The 15550-nt window shown below is 34.6% G+C and overlaps 3 protein-coding genes across 3 annotated transcripts; 1 reads left to right on the top strand and 2 right to left on the bottom strand.

Moving 5' to 3' along the window:
* Window positions 1-221: 221 nt before the first annotated feature.
* Window positions 222-3826, bottom strand: LOC124441330 (KATNB1-like protein 1). The gene is made up of 10 exons (XM_046991778.1): window positions 3630-3826; window positions 2672-2819; window positions 2497-2540; window positions 2184-2267; window positions 1825-1856; window positions 1636-1686; window positions 1334-1432; window positions 951-1067; window positions 726-819; window positions 222-633 (listed from the first exon to the last, which is right to left on the bottom strand). Exons 1-10 carry the CDS (start codon window positions 3714-3716, stop codon window positions 604-606), a joined length of 786 nt encoding a protein of 261 aa, XP_046847734.1. The 5' UTR covers window positions 3717-3826; the 3' UTR covers window positions 222-603.
* A 48-nt stretch (window positions 3827-3874) lies between these two features.
* On the top strand, window positions 3875-8257 carry LOC124441796 (RING finger protein 17-like). The gene has a single exon (XM_046992261.1). The coding sequence runs from the start codon at window positions 3950-3952 to the stop codon at window positions 8255-8257; it is 4308 nt and encodes a 1435-aa protein (XP_046848217.1). The 5' UTR covers window positions 3875-3949.
* Window positions 8258-8913: 656 nt separating this feature from the next.
* Window positions 8914-15430, bottom strand: LOC124441329 (DNA replication licensing factor mcm5-A-like). The gene is given in 18 exon segments (XM_046991777.1): window positions 8914-9046; window positions 9947-9985; window positions 10083-10171; window positions 10269-10411; window positions 10628-10756; window positions 10851-10963; window positions 11031-11114; window positions 11183-11275; window positions 11622-11687; window positions 11858-11913; window positions 11916-12112; window positions 12254-12507; window positions 12925-13012; window positions 13441-13596; window positions 13712-13884; window positions 14083-14211; window positions 14490-14616; window positions 15067-15430. Coding segments are annotated over 18 exon segments (2193 nt in total). The 5' UTR covers window positions 15222-15430; the 3' UTR covers window positions 8914-8944.
* Window positions 15431-15550: the final 120 nt, after the last annotated feature.

Genomic DNA, 15550 nt, shown 5'->3' with positions numbered 1-15550 from the left:
AAGTGACCAGGATGTTCCACTTTGTAGAACCCTCATACGTCGAAATCGACGGAGTCCATTATAGATCGTCCAGGTTAGTAGTGCTGACCACGATCCTGCTGACTGAGAAGGACTGTTGGTGTTGATGTCAACTAAAGTTTTGACAACCTTAAACGGTAGTCATCTTCAGTGTGGACTCTACTAACCCGACGATCTACATCTACAAACATCCAACGATACTCTTGGGTTAAAACCATTCACTTAATAATTACTAGATAGAAAATTTGAAGAATATAACTGTTTACTACTGTTTGAATTTGAAAGAGTTCAACTCAGGCCTAACTTTCTAACACTACTTTCTAGTAATGATTATCTGCTCAACTCGAATTCAACTTATTAGATTGGAAAACTTTTGTTCGAATTCGGAGCTTTTTCCTTTGACAAGCACGTCTTCATAGTACTTTAGAGCCACAAAACCTTCATTTAATCCCATTAATAAAAAGTGGCTGTCAGTATATCCTACAAATCTTCGATAAACCTGACAATATACACTATACAGTCACTCACGAAATGCCCTCCACGATTTAGCGTTAGTCACTCAAAAAAAAAGAATCCAAAGAATTTCTAAAGAAGAGCTAGAAGCTGTTGAAGTACCTAGAACAACAATGAAAAAGATACTTTACCACAGCTCATAATAAATACTCGGTAGTCTCTAGTTTAATTTGATAAAAATATAACAATTTTACTTTTGATTTTTCTCCTATCTTTCCACTGCGAGATGCCAAAGCTTCTATGCGGTGATTCATTGCAATAAGTAATATATATACACCTCGTACACTTCTGGAAAGATTTACAGTTTTAATAGGGTGAGTGGTTTTTCACGTAGAAATTTCGTAGTGTCAAACATTATAATCAAACACTTTCATAAATTAACTGAAAATATCTTACATTGCTGCACATTGTTGTTTTACCTGCTACATTGAAGATCAGAATTCAATTCTTCTTCTTCTTTCTTCCCCATCATCTGAAGCTGTTTCCACCATCTTTTCATTATTTCACGTATCATATCGATAGATGCAATGATATAACTAGTTGATAAATCACAACGAGAGTTGTTGGTTGGGTGGAAAACCATAAAAATTTGAGATTTTAAATAAATTGCAATTGTTTGGAAAAAATGCGTAACATATATCTTGGAGAAGTGCTTGCTCAAAAGCAGTTTCACCAAACATAAATCTGTCATTGTCTTCATTTTATAATACTCTGTTAATGAACTGACCAAATTTCGTTCAGTTTTCAAGTTGGTTAAGGGAATAACTCAACATCCTATGTATATAATTTACAACATACATACTCTTCATATTTAGAATTTAGTAACTTTTCTAAAACTGGCAACAAATCAAGACAGGCTCCCATGGACAAAGTTGATAAATCTGGGCCATCTGCTTTCACTCTAGAATGACAAAAGTGCATTAATAGGATTAAAATGTAATCTATAGATATTAAAATAATGGAATGAAATGCTCACATGACCATTGGAGGAACTCCAATAGAAAGTGTTTGTTAATTATTATTTATAAAAAATATTTCTTTGGTTGCTCTCTTTATGGAAGACAACATTTTTATGAAATATGGTCAAATGTTAGCTTGGGCTACCTTTTTGATAAAATAGGAAGAATGTCCGTCATAACTGCATCATCATCTAACCTACACAATGATATTAAACAAAACAAGCAAAAAGTAAAACAGCAGCCACAAACATGGAAATGAAATTTTAAATGACAGAGCAACTTACACATTGTAACAAAGCAGTCAAATGATGAAATGTTAGTCTTCAATTCTAACCTTAAAATGTACTCCATAAAACTGTTCATATCCTTCAAAAATTGATAAATATCAATGAAACTACAATCAACAAAACGTATCCTGCATAAAAAAGGAATTTATGAAATTCATTTGCATGGTCTTCCTTTGAACAGTTTTTGGCAGAAAGGGAAACAATGATGTATAGTGATATATGCTAATGTATGATGATATATGAAAATGTATAACAATGTATGATGATAAATGGTGAACATATGGTGATGTATGGTGAATGTATGGTGATGTAAGGTAATGCATTAATATATTTGGTAAGAATATGTTGAGAAGAAATTTGATCATTTAACCAACTGTTGTACAAAACAAATAAAAATCTCCATTACCTTATACCACAATGTTTGAGCTGCAGTTAGCCGTAACAATCTATTGCTCAATACAGACATCATCATTTGGTGACCTTTTGAAATCTGCTTCACGCAGTGCATGTAAATAAAAGAAGTGCATATAATTATAAACATATTATTAAAAGTGCATATTATTAAAAGTGTAGCAATTTGTAAACAAATTGCTAAATGCATGGTCAGAAATATCTATGAAAACTTTATATACAAGTTAGTAAAAAGAATTAGTAATGTATCTGTATAGCTATGTGTTTCCTGTTTACATATATCATACTTATTTAATGTAACTTCTGACCTCATAAAGGAAGTTCTCTGATCTATTTTGCATCTTCTTTATTGCTAGATCAAAAAAGTGGCCAAAGTTTGCAAGAAATTTTAATACGACAAGTAACTTCAAATCACCACAAATCCTAACTCACCAAAAATACTAGTAGTGCACAATAATAAATTCACACAAGAAGAAATTTTACCTGCATCAACAATGTCCATTCCTTTTGTTTCTTTTTTCAAGTTGTCTTCATTTAAACATTTTTTACCATCAATGTCTCCTCTCAGTTCTCTGTCAAACTTTATAGTCTTCTCAAAATTACAAACATTTTCATCTGACTTCCAATCCATCTTTAATCATGAGATATGAAAAGATCACTTTAGAAATGATTGCACGAGAGTACTTTCAAGTAATAAGTTTGATTTCTACATTTGATTTTAATGTTGAAAAAAATAGTGCAACCATTGACAACTTGAAATCAAACAAATACTAAAAAAAAAGTTCGTACATTGACTTTACCCTTCTAATAAAACTATATAGTCTTGAAAAAGAAGTCAAAGATGTACTTAGAAAAACAACCAAAATGTGAATTCGTAAATTCAAACGTAAATTATTTCAATGTAGAACACAGTTTTCCTTGAGAGCTCGTTCCTTCACTAAAAATTAATGAAGGAGTTAAAATGCATTTGCAATAAAGGTCCAAGCATACATACACTAACATCAGACATCGAGACAATAAATATACGTAAAATTAATACTAAATCCCCTTAAGGGTGAGCAATCCAGTGAACTCTATAAATAACTCTTTTAATAGAGTTCACTGAAGCAATCACGAAACAGGCTTGTCGGGATGAAACTGTAGTTTTGTGACTTTTTTCAACATCACTATGTATATTTACGCTCTGCTTTCGCGCATCGAGCTCTGTTTTTCACGGAGAATCATCACACAAACACTTTCTATACTGTGAATATGTAGGAAAAATAGATAGTAAATACTTATAACTAAGCATTATACGGAATCTATTGAGTAGAATAGAGATCGAATGTCTTATTATGTCTCCTCAAAAGAGACAGTTATATGATTTTAATGTTTAAATGTAAATTTTACAATGGATACCATGGAAACCTGTTTCTACCATATTTTTACCATAAATTATTACCGGTTTCAGAAAATCTCCTTCGTAATTTAACACGTACTTTTCCTCTTCCCAATCGTAAAGAAACATACGACTTTTGTATGAAGCCATTTGGCAAAATACCCAACTTTTTCTGTTATTTGTACTGAAAATAACTCCAACCTTTTCTGGTAACTGAAAATGTCAAAATTTTACTTCAACCCTGAAAACAGGCTAAAAAGGCAAATTGAGGCATCTTGTAAGATTATCACCTTCGTCGCCTCGTACAACGTACATCCATGCTACCTGTACAAACACGTGCAACTGAAATTTATATCATGAAATTTGTAGCATTGTAACTAACTATGCAGCGAGCTCCGTTTTGTTCTTTATGCCACAAACCTTACGCTTTTCAAGGTTCAGGTAAACCAGTTGGTCAACGTATACCAAAATTACTCGATTGTTCGCACACGTTTTGTCAAGGTTGTTTAACGAAACTATCTCTTAATAAACGATCTGAACTTTACTGCCCGAAGTGTAACGAAGCGACTCAATTATTATGCATTAAGAAAAGCGTCAATTTTTTACCGATAAACCTGTATATTATTGGCATCTTATGTGATAATTTAAGGGCGAATATCGAGAAAGATTTTCTCAAAAATGAGATTCATTTCAGTGATGTGGAGGGGTTGTCAAGTGTTGTTCCACAGAATGAATATACATATCCAGGTCACCCTGTCGTGGAAAAAAGCTCAGGGACGTTGTGTGATGAATGTTGTGAAGTTGATGATGTTCATTCTACATCTCGTACACTCCTTACACATGAAGCTAAGCCATTGCATGTCAAGAAAGTGGATAGTGTTGGCCTGGTTGAGACATCTGCAACACATAACTTGGACCATCCAAAGAAAAAACTTGCATGTAACTTCTGTACTGTTACTCCTTCCTCGCATGCAGAGAATATTGCACATGAAAAAGTGAAAATGAATCATGTTAAGGAGAAGATGGAGCAAGCAATTAACAATGGGCAAAAAATTGAAAGAGAACTAAAAAAGTCAAAGGAAAAGCTTGCCTCATACGTACCTATGATAAAAGTTGAGTTCAGTGAGATAAAGCAACAAATACAAGATCATTTTCAAAATATTCATTCAATGCTTCAAGCAAGAGAAAGCTGCCTTATTAAAGAAGTGAAAGAGATATTTTGTAAAAGCACTTTACCAAATGAAATTGCTGATAGTATTGAGAAAAAAATGAAGCATGTTTCTGAATTGATTGCTGAATTAAATGCATTTCAAGGTGCATCAGAGACTCCCAGGGCAATGGAGCAAACCTTGTTGGAATGTGAAAAACTAAATGATATTGATTGCATCTTGTCAGATACTTATGCCCAAAATCTTGTTACTGTCACCTACAATGAAGATATTAAAGAATTCCTGAAGTCCTATGGCAAAGTTGACATTGACAATTCAAACTTTGGTTTGAAAAAGATTTCGGAGGTGTCTGAAAGAATGAAATCTTCTAGGGGAGGCCTTAATGATATTTGTTCAGTAGATTTTTCAACCGAACATGATGGTTCCTATATTCACAAACAACTATCTCATAAATTGGTTGTTGTATCACATATTCTTTCACCTACTGATTTTTATGTTCGTTATGTCAGTAATAATGAAATACTTGAAGATTTGATGGAAAAAATTCATGTATTCTGTGATCTTAACAAAAAAACAATGAATTGTCTAAAGACTGTCAACACTGGAGATTTAGTTATAATAAAAGTAGATGGTTGGTGGCAAAGAGGACGAGTTATGTGCAAAGTGCAACAAGGACCATCATTCGGCCACGTTCATTCAATCTCCAAAGTAAGAGTTTATGCCATTGATCATGGTAGCACTCATGTGTTACCTCTCAAGAAGTTATTTAGAATGCCATCAAAGTTTTCTGATCTTCCAGAATTGGTTGTGAATTGCTCATTATTTGAAATAGTACCACCAGACTACTGTAAGAATTGGCAAAATAACTCTATCAAAGCATTTGGTAGTATGACTTGCAATAAGAATTTTCTCATGGCTGTTGTCAAAAAAAGTGGCAGGAAGTTTGTTGTTGATTTGAAAAGCTCTGAAACAGATGGAACCACATCTGGCTTGTCTCCTGCTTCAGTCAGAGATGCACTGGTGTTTTTAGAAGTTGCCAAATTCAAAAGTCCTGCTTCTGTGACTAATTCTCATGTCCCTTTTCCCATTCAAACATACCCCAAAGTGGTCATGCCAAAAGAAGGTGAAACACTACAAGTTATTGTCTCTTACGTCCAATCTCCCAATAGTATTTTTGTTCAGCGATGCAACGGTGAAGAATGTGAAAATATGCTTAAAATCCTACAGCAAATGTTTGACGTGTTTTCATCAAAGAGTGGTGATCAATGGCAGATTGGTTGGCCATATAAAGATATGGTTTGTGCTGCTCGCTATAGTGAAGATGGTAGGTGGTATCGTGCGTTGATAATTGACGTCACCAGTAACAAAATCGTCAAAGTTCTTTTTGTGGATTTTGGTAATTCGGAAGAGCTACGTTTCAGTGAAATACGTCGCTTACCTGACCATCTAGCAAAACTTCCCAAACAAGCCATGGAATGTTGTTTATCTGGTATTACACCCATCGACGAAGAAATTGGATGGTCAGCAGATTGCTGTACATTTCTGAATGACAACTGTTTTTTACATCCATACGACATGACTGTTGTTGAAGAACGCGACACATCCATTGCGGTCGTTCTCCATCTACCAGCACCAAAACATGCCTTAACACTCAGCCAACAACTCATTGATAATTCTTTTGCCGCTTCGTGTTCACATTCACTTGATGTTAAGCAACCACCAACTTCACCCACAAGTAGCACAAACAGCTCAAGATGTAGCGAAACTAAAGAAAGCAATTCAAATATGGATTGCACGGAAGAAGAGAACATATTTCCGGAGTACTTATGTTATAAACCTGCTGAAATGCCGGAGTGTAACAACTTTAAAATCGTGGTAACTTATGTACGTAATGATTGCACTATTTTTGGATTCCTACCAGGCAAATACGATCAACCATTGGCAGACTTGATGAAAAATGTGCAAACTATCTGTGACTGTGACGACACAAGTGCATGCCTTTCTCAAGACCAACTGTCGCTTAATCAACCTTGTTATGCAAAGTATTTAAACGACAACGAATGGTACAGAGCGCAAATCGTTCAATTTCCATCTGAGAATACTGTCTTCGTGGAATACGTGGATTTTGGTAACAGAGAGGAGATTCCATTGAGTCATATTAATGTAAACAGTACACATTTGGATATACCAAAACGATGCATTTCATTGAAGATGGATACTGCACCGAAAAATGGTGCTGAGCAAGAACGCATTTCAAAAGTACTGGAAAAGTTGTTGATTGGAGAAATTTGTGAAGCAAAATCAGCGACGCAGCTGCTTGTCAACGATGTTCTCTACATTGAAAATTTGCTTCTACCCAACGGAGAAGATGCCCTGGAAAAGGCGTACAAGATGTTTGAAGGAGAAGAGCCATTGATGCTACCCAACGAACATGATGCCATGGAAAAGGGTCATAAGATGTTCAATACAGATCATGGAATACACACGGATACAGCAGAACCATTGATGAATTCTCTATCCCCAGCAATCTCCAAACATAGCAAACCAAAGAAAGAAAAGTTTAAGCAACAATTGCAGCAACCTACTTCTATAATGTGCGAAACAATTTTGCCTGCAGAAGGAATACCTTTCCGTGTAACGGTAACCCACATTAACTCCAAAAATTCCGTATATCTACAACGTAAAATATGTTCTGGCGATAAGTTGACCAACGTTTATGATCACACTCAATTAATTGCTAATCAACACTTGAAGAAATTGTTGGACCTATCGAGAACTATAAACTTAAATAATTATTTTGACAAAAAGAAGAATATCTCTAAAGCTTGGGTAAATATGCTATGCTGCGCTCAATATACTTGTGATGATTTGTGGTACCGAGCTGTAGTGCAAGAAGTCCTGTGTACTAAGCCATTACAAGTGCGTGTTTTGTACTTTGATTATGGAACATCCGAAGTTTTAGAAGCAAAGAGATTGAAAGCACTCACAGCAGATTTAGCTTCGCTTCCAAAGCAAGCTTTTCCTTGTGCAATAGTTGGACTAGGCGATGACAACCTTTCTACAACCGATGAATATGACAAGGAAGATGGGATTGATGCCCTGGCAAAAGCAATTTATAGAAAGAAGCTCGTTTGTGTTGTGGTGAGTTTTGGGCCCCCAATCCAAGTTGAACTATATGATCGTGTCATTCATGGTGATTCCTTTGAAGACGTTCCTATAAGTGAAAGACTTTCCAAAAATGCTATACATCAATGGGATGATAAGGAAGATAAAGAATATACTAGTAGTGAAGACGAAAATATTGGAAGCGACGAACATTTTAGTGATGAAGATGAAAGTTGGAAGGACGAAAAGTTCACTACTAGTGAAGATGAAGATATGAATCACAAAATACCCGCTAATAGGGAAAATGAAAATTGGAAACCCGAGTTTAAAGAAGGCGAAGGTGAAATTCGTGTAAGCGAAAAATCGGGAAAATATAATTACGTGCCAGAGAACGTAAAGATTGGGCTGTGGATGTAGAAAATAATTTCGAAACTATTGACAATTTCGCCAGCGAAGCTTCTTCTTAGAACAGGATAATTAAATGGACAAAACAGGTTGAAAATGATTGAAGAACTTGACTGATCATTTAGATATGATGCTCATGCAATGTGATGACCATTTGAGCATTATTTAAAAAACAAATAGTTGTATGAATTTTGTTACGGATGAAATTATCGTAATACCTGAGTATTCGTACACACCAGACATGATATCATGTAAGTTATTTTGGGTTTTTTTTAGCACTGCCATGATATTCAATCAATTGGTAAAATTTGTATTTTTTTCACAATGAATGTGAAATAAGTACGACATATTATTTTCTAATTTGATTGGCTAAAACTAGTGGAATTTCCTCATATAGCAACGTTTTCTGGTGTGCACTTTTCTGGATATTTAGGCTTAGTTCAATTTTTTATTACTGTTATCGTATGTTGCATTAAATTTAAAAAGACGTGTTTTACATTCATGAAAATAATTATATTCTCATGTGTAAGTTGTGTAGAAATAATAAACTTATTTTGTTATGATATATCATATGCCGAACAAATCTCTCTGTTTCGTGTATTTTTCCTAAATACGTAATCGTCATTACAATAAGCAGTTCAGTAACAGCGATTAAAACAATTCAAAGATTTTACCTCCATCATTTATTTCAGTTATAAATTAACGTACTCTATATAAAACCTTTCTTTGAAAACGATGTGCCATTTCACCCCGTCTTACCATAATTTGTAGTACGGTGATGATCGATCTCTCAGAATATTTCTGCGAACGGAACATTACAATATCAAAGTTAGTGGAATAAATTTTAAACATACATAAATGTGTATATTTTTATCGATATTGCAGGACCACATATAATGTATTTGTAAACCATAATCACACGTACTGCCTCATTCGGAGTTGTAATCGCACCCAGTAAGTCTTTATTTTGGTTTCGCATTTAAACTTCCGAGCAACAATTTTTCCTGCGAATTTTGTGAGCTCGTACCTGGTCTCTATACAACATCCCTCTCTCTCATCCTTCAATACAACACCCCAATCCTCTCTATACAACATCTCTCTCTCATCCTTCAATACAACACCCCAATCTCTCTTCTTCTCATCCTTCCATCATTCTTTCAATTTCTCCTTTCATCTTTTTTTATCTCTCCTTCCATCTTCATTCTTTTCAATTCTATATCATCCTTATCCATCCTCTCTTTATCTCTCTCATCCTTCCAATCCTTCCCTCATAATCCTCCCCCTCCCTCATCCTTCATATCCTCTCTTTTCTCCTCATCCTTCAATACAACACCCCAATCCTCTCTATACAACATCCTCTCCCTCATCCTTCAATACAACATCCCAATCCTCTTTATACAACATCCCTCTCCCTCATCCTTCAATACAACATCCCAATCCTCTTTATACAACATCCCTCTCCCTCATCCTTCAATACAACACCTCAATCCTCTTTATACAACATCCCTCTCCCTCATCCTTCAGTACAACACCTCAATCCTCTCTATACAACATCACTCACCTTTATCCCATCACTACAACACCAGAGTTGGGCAACCCACAAAGATTAGTGACGAACATGAATTGCACGTCACTTTGAGTTGTTAGCAAATGTCATAAGACACTGCTTTTCAAATGCAATCTATCACATGTGATACATACCTGTTTTAAAAAATCCTGAATTATTCTCTTTTCCGAGACCTATTAAAAACAAAAGAACCTTTAAACATGGAATAGTGCCGCCGCATTGTAGATTGATCTGCAATTTGATAACAAGCATTTTAACAAATGTATAAACCTGTGCTCCGATTGGAAATCTTCGCTTTAACTGTGTTTCAATCTGTCGAATCTCTTCTACATCATGTTGAGGTGTAAATCCGTCTGCACCTAACATTCCAAATATACCAAAGAAAGTTGAACAAATTGTTACGAAATAATTTAGTTAACAAGTCCCTTAATTACTATATAAAGATATTCATAATACCTGCAAGACTTCCTGACATGGCCGCGTCAAGAGTGGAAACCTGAAACAAGCGAAGTGCTTCGTCAACATCGCTTTCCGTCGCAAATGGGGCCAGTCTCATTTTTGCAAGTGATTCTGACATTCGAATAATAGCTTCGAGCTGTCTGAAAAACAAAAACAGCAACTCTAAAGTTAATTCAATATTGATGAATCCTGAATTCTGAAGAAATAGTACATATGTCGTCTTAAACAAGTAATAGATAAAAAATAACCATCTATGGAATGCTGATAGGAGCATCCATGAATATCAAGGGGTATCTTTCGTCAAATTACATTTTCCATACAAGAATGACGTTAAATAAGAATGTCACATTAAATACCTTACAGTAATAGGAATATTTATTCTCTTATTAGTATCACTCTCGTGTTCTTTGGCACCACTGCGCATGAGTATGTAACGATTCTTCAATTTTTCCGCAGCCGCGTCAGATATTCGTGGACCACATTTACTGTAAATAAAAATTGTTACAGTAAAAATCTTTATCAATAGTTACGCTTCTAGCTCCATGACCTTATTTTCAACATAGTAAATTAAGACCGTACCGTTTGCAATATGCAATGTACTTTTTAAGAAAGTTCAAAGTTAATTCTCCTTCTTGGACTTGAGTTGTCCGTGCTGCATTTGTATGTACTGCCATAACATGTTTTGCCAGTCGCTGCATCAAAAAAAAATATCAATAAAAATTCTTTTATGTAATAAATTATCGACAAAACTTTTCTTACCATGTCCTTTCCTTGGTCATGGATATCTTTAACGATGAATATCATATCAAAACGTGACAAAATCGTCGGCATAAAATCAATATTCTACAAATGGACACAAAACATGATTAACTAGAGTGAAAGACAGTGATACAATGTTCTTGACATTATACCTCTTCTCCTTTCGTTTCATCCCATCGCCCAAAAACAGAGTTGGCGGCAGCTAGAACTGAGCATCTTGTGTTCAGTGTTGTCGTTATACCCGCCTAAAGAAACATGACGTCATTGAACTACACGAAAATAGAAACATATGTTTTTCTATGTATTAGAAAAATCAGTTTAATAATCAAATAACATTGTCTTGGCCCTCCTGCCTTTATAAATCTTTGTGTATCATAAATTTAAAAATTTTTTGTTCTTAGAAATACTTCCAATTATTATAGCGATAATGTACATGTGTATATTTATAAGAAATTTTTGTTTTTCTAGAAATATGTTTATTATCTTTGAGGGACAATAGAAGATAAACTTTTAAAAAACCGATTGAAAAAACAGACGTTTAAACTGTCAAAAAGTGTTTAATGGTACCATTAAAAGGGTGTACTATTATACCTTAGCAATTGAAATGGTTTGTTGTTCCATCGCTTCGTGTATAGCTACGCGGTCATCTTGTCTCATCTATCACAAGAAAAATAACCAAAATTTCATAATAAAACCATGTACACTTGTATCCTTCATCAATCACCAACATTTTGTAGCTAGATCTTAATAAATGAAAATATCCATAAGCATTTTATATAGATGACATTCTCTTATTCTTGTCTTCAAATGCTCACTGATTAATATACCTTATCAAACTCGTCAATGCAGACGACTCCACCATCAGCCAATACCATAGCACCCCTTCCATGATGAAATTTCTCGACAACGGGTCACGAGTGACGGATGCAGTCAATCCTGCAGCACTACTTCCTTTGCCGGAGGTATAAACACCAATGGGAGAAACTTTCTCAACAAACTTCAGCAACTGACTCTTTGCGGTACCAGGATCACCAAGCAACAGAACATTGATGTCGCCTCTTCTTGTTAGACCATCAGGTAATCTAAACACAGAATTAAGATAGAAGTTGTTAGAATTGAAAATTAGTGGTAACCAACAATTAATATTTACAACTAAACATTTCAAAATTCCTGATTGCGCATGCTCACTTTTGACAAGAACCTTCTTGACTTCACGTGCTCACCTTTTCCTAGAACCGCCAAAAAGAAGACAAGCAATGGCTTTTTTCATATTTTCACTACCATATATGGAAGGGGCGATGCTTCTTGCAATGACATCATACACATCTGGCATGGCTGCAACACGTCGAAATTCTTCCTCTTCTTCCATATTAATCAAATTCTCATTGCTTCTTCCCGGACCATCTGTATCAACGCAAATACCAACTACACGCAAATATGGTCGTCTTAAACCAACACCAACATTCTCACGATTGTCCTAGAACAACAAAAAATCACATCAAATCAATCCGTAATGATTCAGAGGATTATTGCAGTTAAATTTTTTTTAAGACAATTTTAATGTGATTGCCACACTCCCCTTTTAACAATTTATATAATTGTGCTCGCAATAATACTTCAGTTTAATCTAACACTAAAAGGAAAATTAACCTCGAAATATGAGAGAGTTGTTTGTAAAAAACTATGTGATGTTACAACATTAATTTTGATTTCATGGAGTGAAGGTTTGTGTTGTGTTTTGCAAAAATAAGAACATTTCAGAAATTTTCATACAAACTCCATCGTGGAAAAGCATAAACATGGGTTATTTTTTAAGTTGCATGACACGAATAATTCCTTCAATATGTCTGATCTATTGCAAATCAATTTGTGTTTTATGTAACATTTACTGTACCTTTTTGTTAAGTTTTCCTGACTTCTTGATGGAATAAATACCCATGACAGTAACACGATTACCAGGCACAACTTTGTCTGTCAAGTACCTTAAAACAATATGTTAATATACTTTAGATCTCTCTTTAAGGCAAACAATCAATAAACCATTCCTACCCTAGCAATAAACCATTTACCCTAGCAATAAACCATTTTTACCCTAGCAATAAACCATTCCTAACCTAGACCCTACTGAGTACCAGATTTAGGCTGAAGCTCTGGCTATTTTTCATGCTGGAGCAGGAGTTTTTTGATCTCTGACAAAACTCCCGCAGCAGTTGTTTGTGCTGCAAAATACTGTCAAACTTTGGTAAACATGTCTGATCAAAACATTTTTGTATTAAGGAATGATAACTACCGGCTAAAATTGAACAAATTCATGATTTAACAAGAAACATGAGCAACAGATTGCTTTTGCACATGCTCTATGTGTAGTAGCATCGACCATTTCATATTCTAAAGCAATATTTTATTTTACCTATCACAGTAAAGCTGCATATGCCGTGGCATCTCCCCCTTTGGAACAGCATCAGGAAGCTCCTGTAGTTTGAGTACTTGGTAATCAACACATTTGCATTTATCAGGAATAATAAAGAATGGATCAAGAGGACACGGAGGTCGACCAACTTGCTCTCTAAAATCACATCAAAAAACCAAATTATTCATATTACACATTAATTAACACAGCTATGCAAGGTTCACTTGATGTGAAGACGAAACATTGTTGATGTTTTGTAAACTTCACTTACGTTGGACATTTTCGTGGCATTACATAACCTTCAAGACCAGGTTTGAGGACAACATTTGGTAATGTGGTACGACATGCACGACACTGAAGCGTTATATTTGTTGCTTTAGCACGAATTGCTGATACACTGATTATGATACCAGATATCTTTACCATTTTGGCAACATGATTGGACTAGACATGAAAAACAAAAAAACAAATTCATAGATAAATTATACATAAAAATTCCAAAAAAATCTCAAGAATGTCAATATTAATCATTGACTGACAATGAATCTAACAGATCAAACAATATTCCAGCATTTTTCATTTGACAACCTTTTATGTCTCAAACAATTTTTTTGTCACACTGAATAAATGATTTAAAAAAACCTTCAGATATCTAATTCCATCAGGAAAGGCATCTGATTTTAAGGTCACTTGTATGGGTTGCATTTCCTGTTCATCATCAGGACGAGGGCGCGTTGATTCATCTGCTGCTTCTTTTGCAGCTTCTTCAAACTGTCAATATAAATTATAAATTTATTGAGGTAATACTCAAGTTATAATATTAAATAATAAAAAACAAGCTTTTTCTTTAAAGAAAACAACATGTTCAAGAATAAGAAAAGAAGGGAATTTCAGATTTCATCATTGGTGAAATTAGAATGTGTTATACAATATACTTTTGGTGAGCAATATTCTTAACTACACCCCCTAAGTATATCCTTAAAAACACAGTTACACAATGTCCCCAATGAACATCATGCAAATCATTGAAATTTGTTTTCAACTCTTACCATAGGCAGGTACTCTGATGGTTGATTCAGCAGTTTACTACATAACACTTCATTAAAGTTGCGTAAATCCTGTATATTAACCTCCAAAGTGTAGTCACCAAGACGATAATTCCTCACAAGTTGATCTCTAAGAGATTAAAATTTTTGCAAAAGTCAAATGGCTGCAAACGAGGTAAAAGTTTTGCTATCACCAACTGTATTTAAGGTTGACTGTAGACTATTGGTAAAATGAACTGATTAATGATTACTCTTCATGCCCAGCATAAGTCAATTAATAATTGTTTCTCATACTTTCATCCTTATAATTTTGATTGGGAAGAGGGAAGGGGGGGGGGGAGGTTGGCTTTCACCCACTAAAAACCTCAAGCTTTTGAACGAAGTATTCCATGTTATTCAAAACAATGTTCTCACGTCATCTGGTGCCAACAATAACACTGATAAAATATTCCTCTGTATCATATCACCAACATGGCATTCATTGAAAGTTATCAAGTTATTACATAATTACTAAGGTACTAGCCAATGAGAAACCATAATTTTTTTAAAATACGTATATTTTAAGTTTTCCATACAATACCGGTATGGATAAACAAATGTGCCTTCGTGGTAATCGCGTATAAACATCATGAACTGCTTCTGTGCTGCAATTCTGCTTGTTAGACTTTCATCTTCATTGTCTTCTGAACCAAATACATCACGGTAGAATATTTCTCCTTCGTCAAACCCTGACATTTTTTCATGTACGATTGCACAAACTTGTAAGTAAAAGTTGTAAATTCTACAAGAAAAAAACTCGACCACCGTTCAACACTGATATAAAATAAATCGCTTTTTTAAATACAAAAATGTACCAGCCCTCAACCATCATTTACAATTACAATATTGGCGGGAAAATTTCACGAGTATTTCCGACTCTTACTTCGCCATTCAATCGATTATCACATTGTTTTGTCAGCACAAAATATTCAATGTCAAATACCAATACCAGCTTTTGTTGTTTTGACCACAAACAACAAAAAATGGAGTTATATCTGTGCCCTCAGCATGTATTTTTTAGGCAT

The sequence above is a fragment of the Xenia sp. Carnegie-2017 genome, unplaced genomic scaffold (assembly GCF_021976095.1).
Source record: "Xenia sp. Carnegie-2017 unplaced genomic scaffold, XeniaSp_v1 HiC_scaffold_20, whole genome shotgun sequence".
In the NCBI taxonomy this organism is placed as follows: domain Eukaryota; kingdom Metazoa; phylum Cnidaria; class Anthozoa; order Malacalcyonacea; family Xeniidae; genus Xenia; species Xenia sp. Carnegie-2017.
The sequence above is the reverse complement of the archived record's forward strand: the minus strand, read 5'-3'. Positions and strand labels throughout refer to the sequence as shown.

Coding starts and splice junctions, on each gene's coding strand:
- LOC124441330 (XM_046991778.1), bottom strand. CDS start 3,716: ATGGCTTCATACAAAAGTCGTATGTTTCTTTACGATTGGGAAGAGGAA. Junction 2,541..2,671: donor AATGGACATTGTTGATGCAG/GTAAAATTTCTT, acceptor TTTTTGATCTAG/CAATAAAGAAGATGCAAAAT. Junction 1,068..1,333: donor CTAAATTCTAAATATGAAGA/GTATGTATGTTG, acceptor TTTATCAACTAG/TTATATCATTGCATCTATCG.
- LOC124441796 (XM_046992261.1), top strand. CDS start 3,950: ATGCAGCGAGCTCCGTTTTGTTCTTTATGCCACAAACCTTACGCTTTT.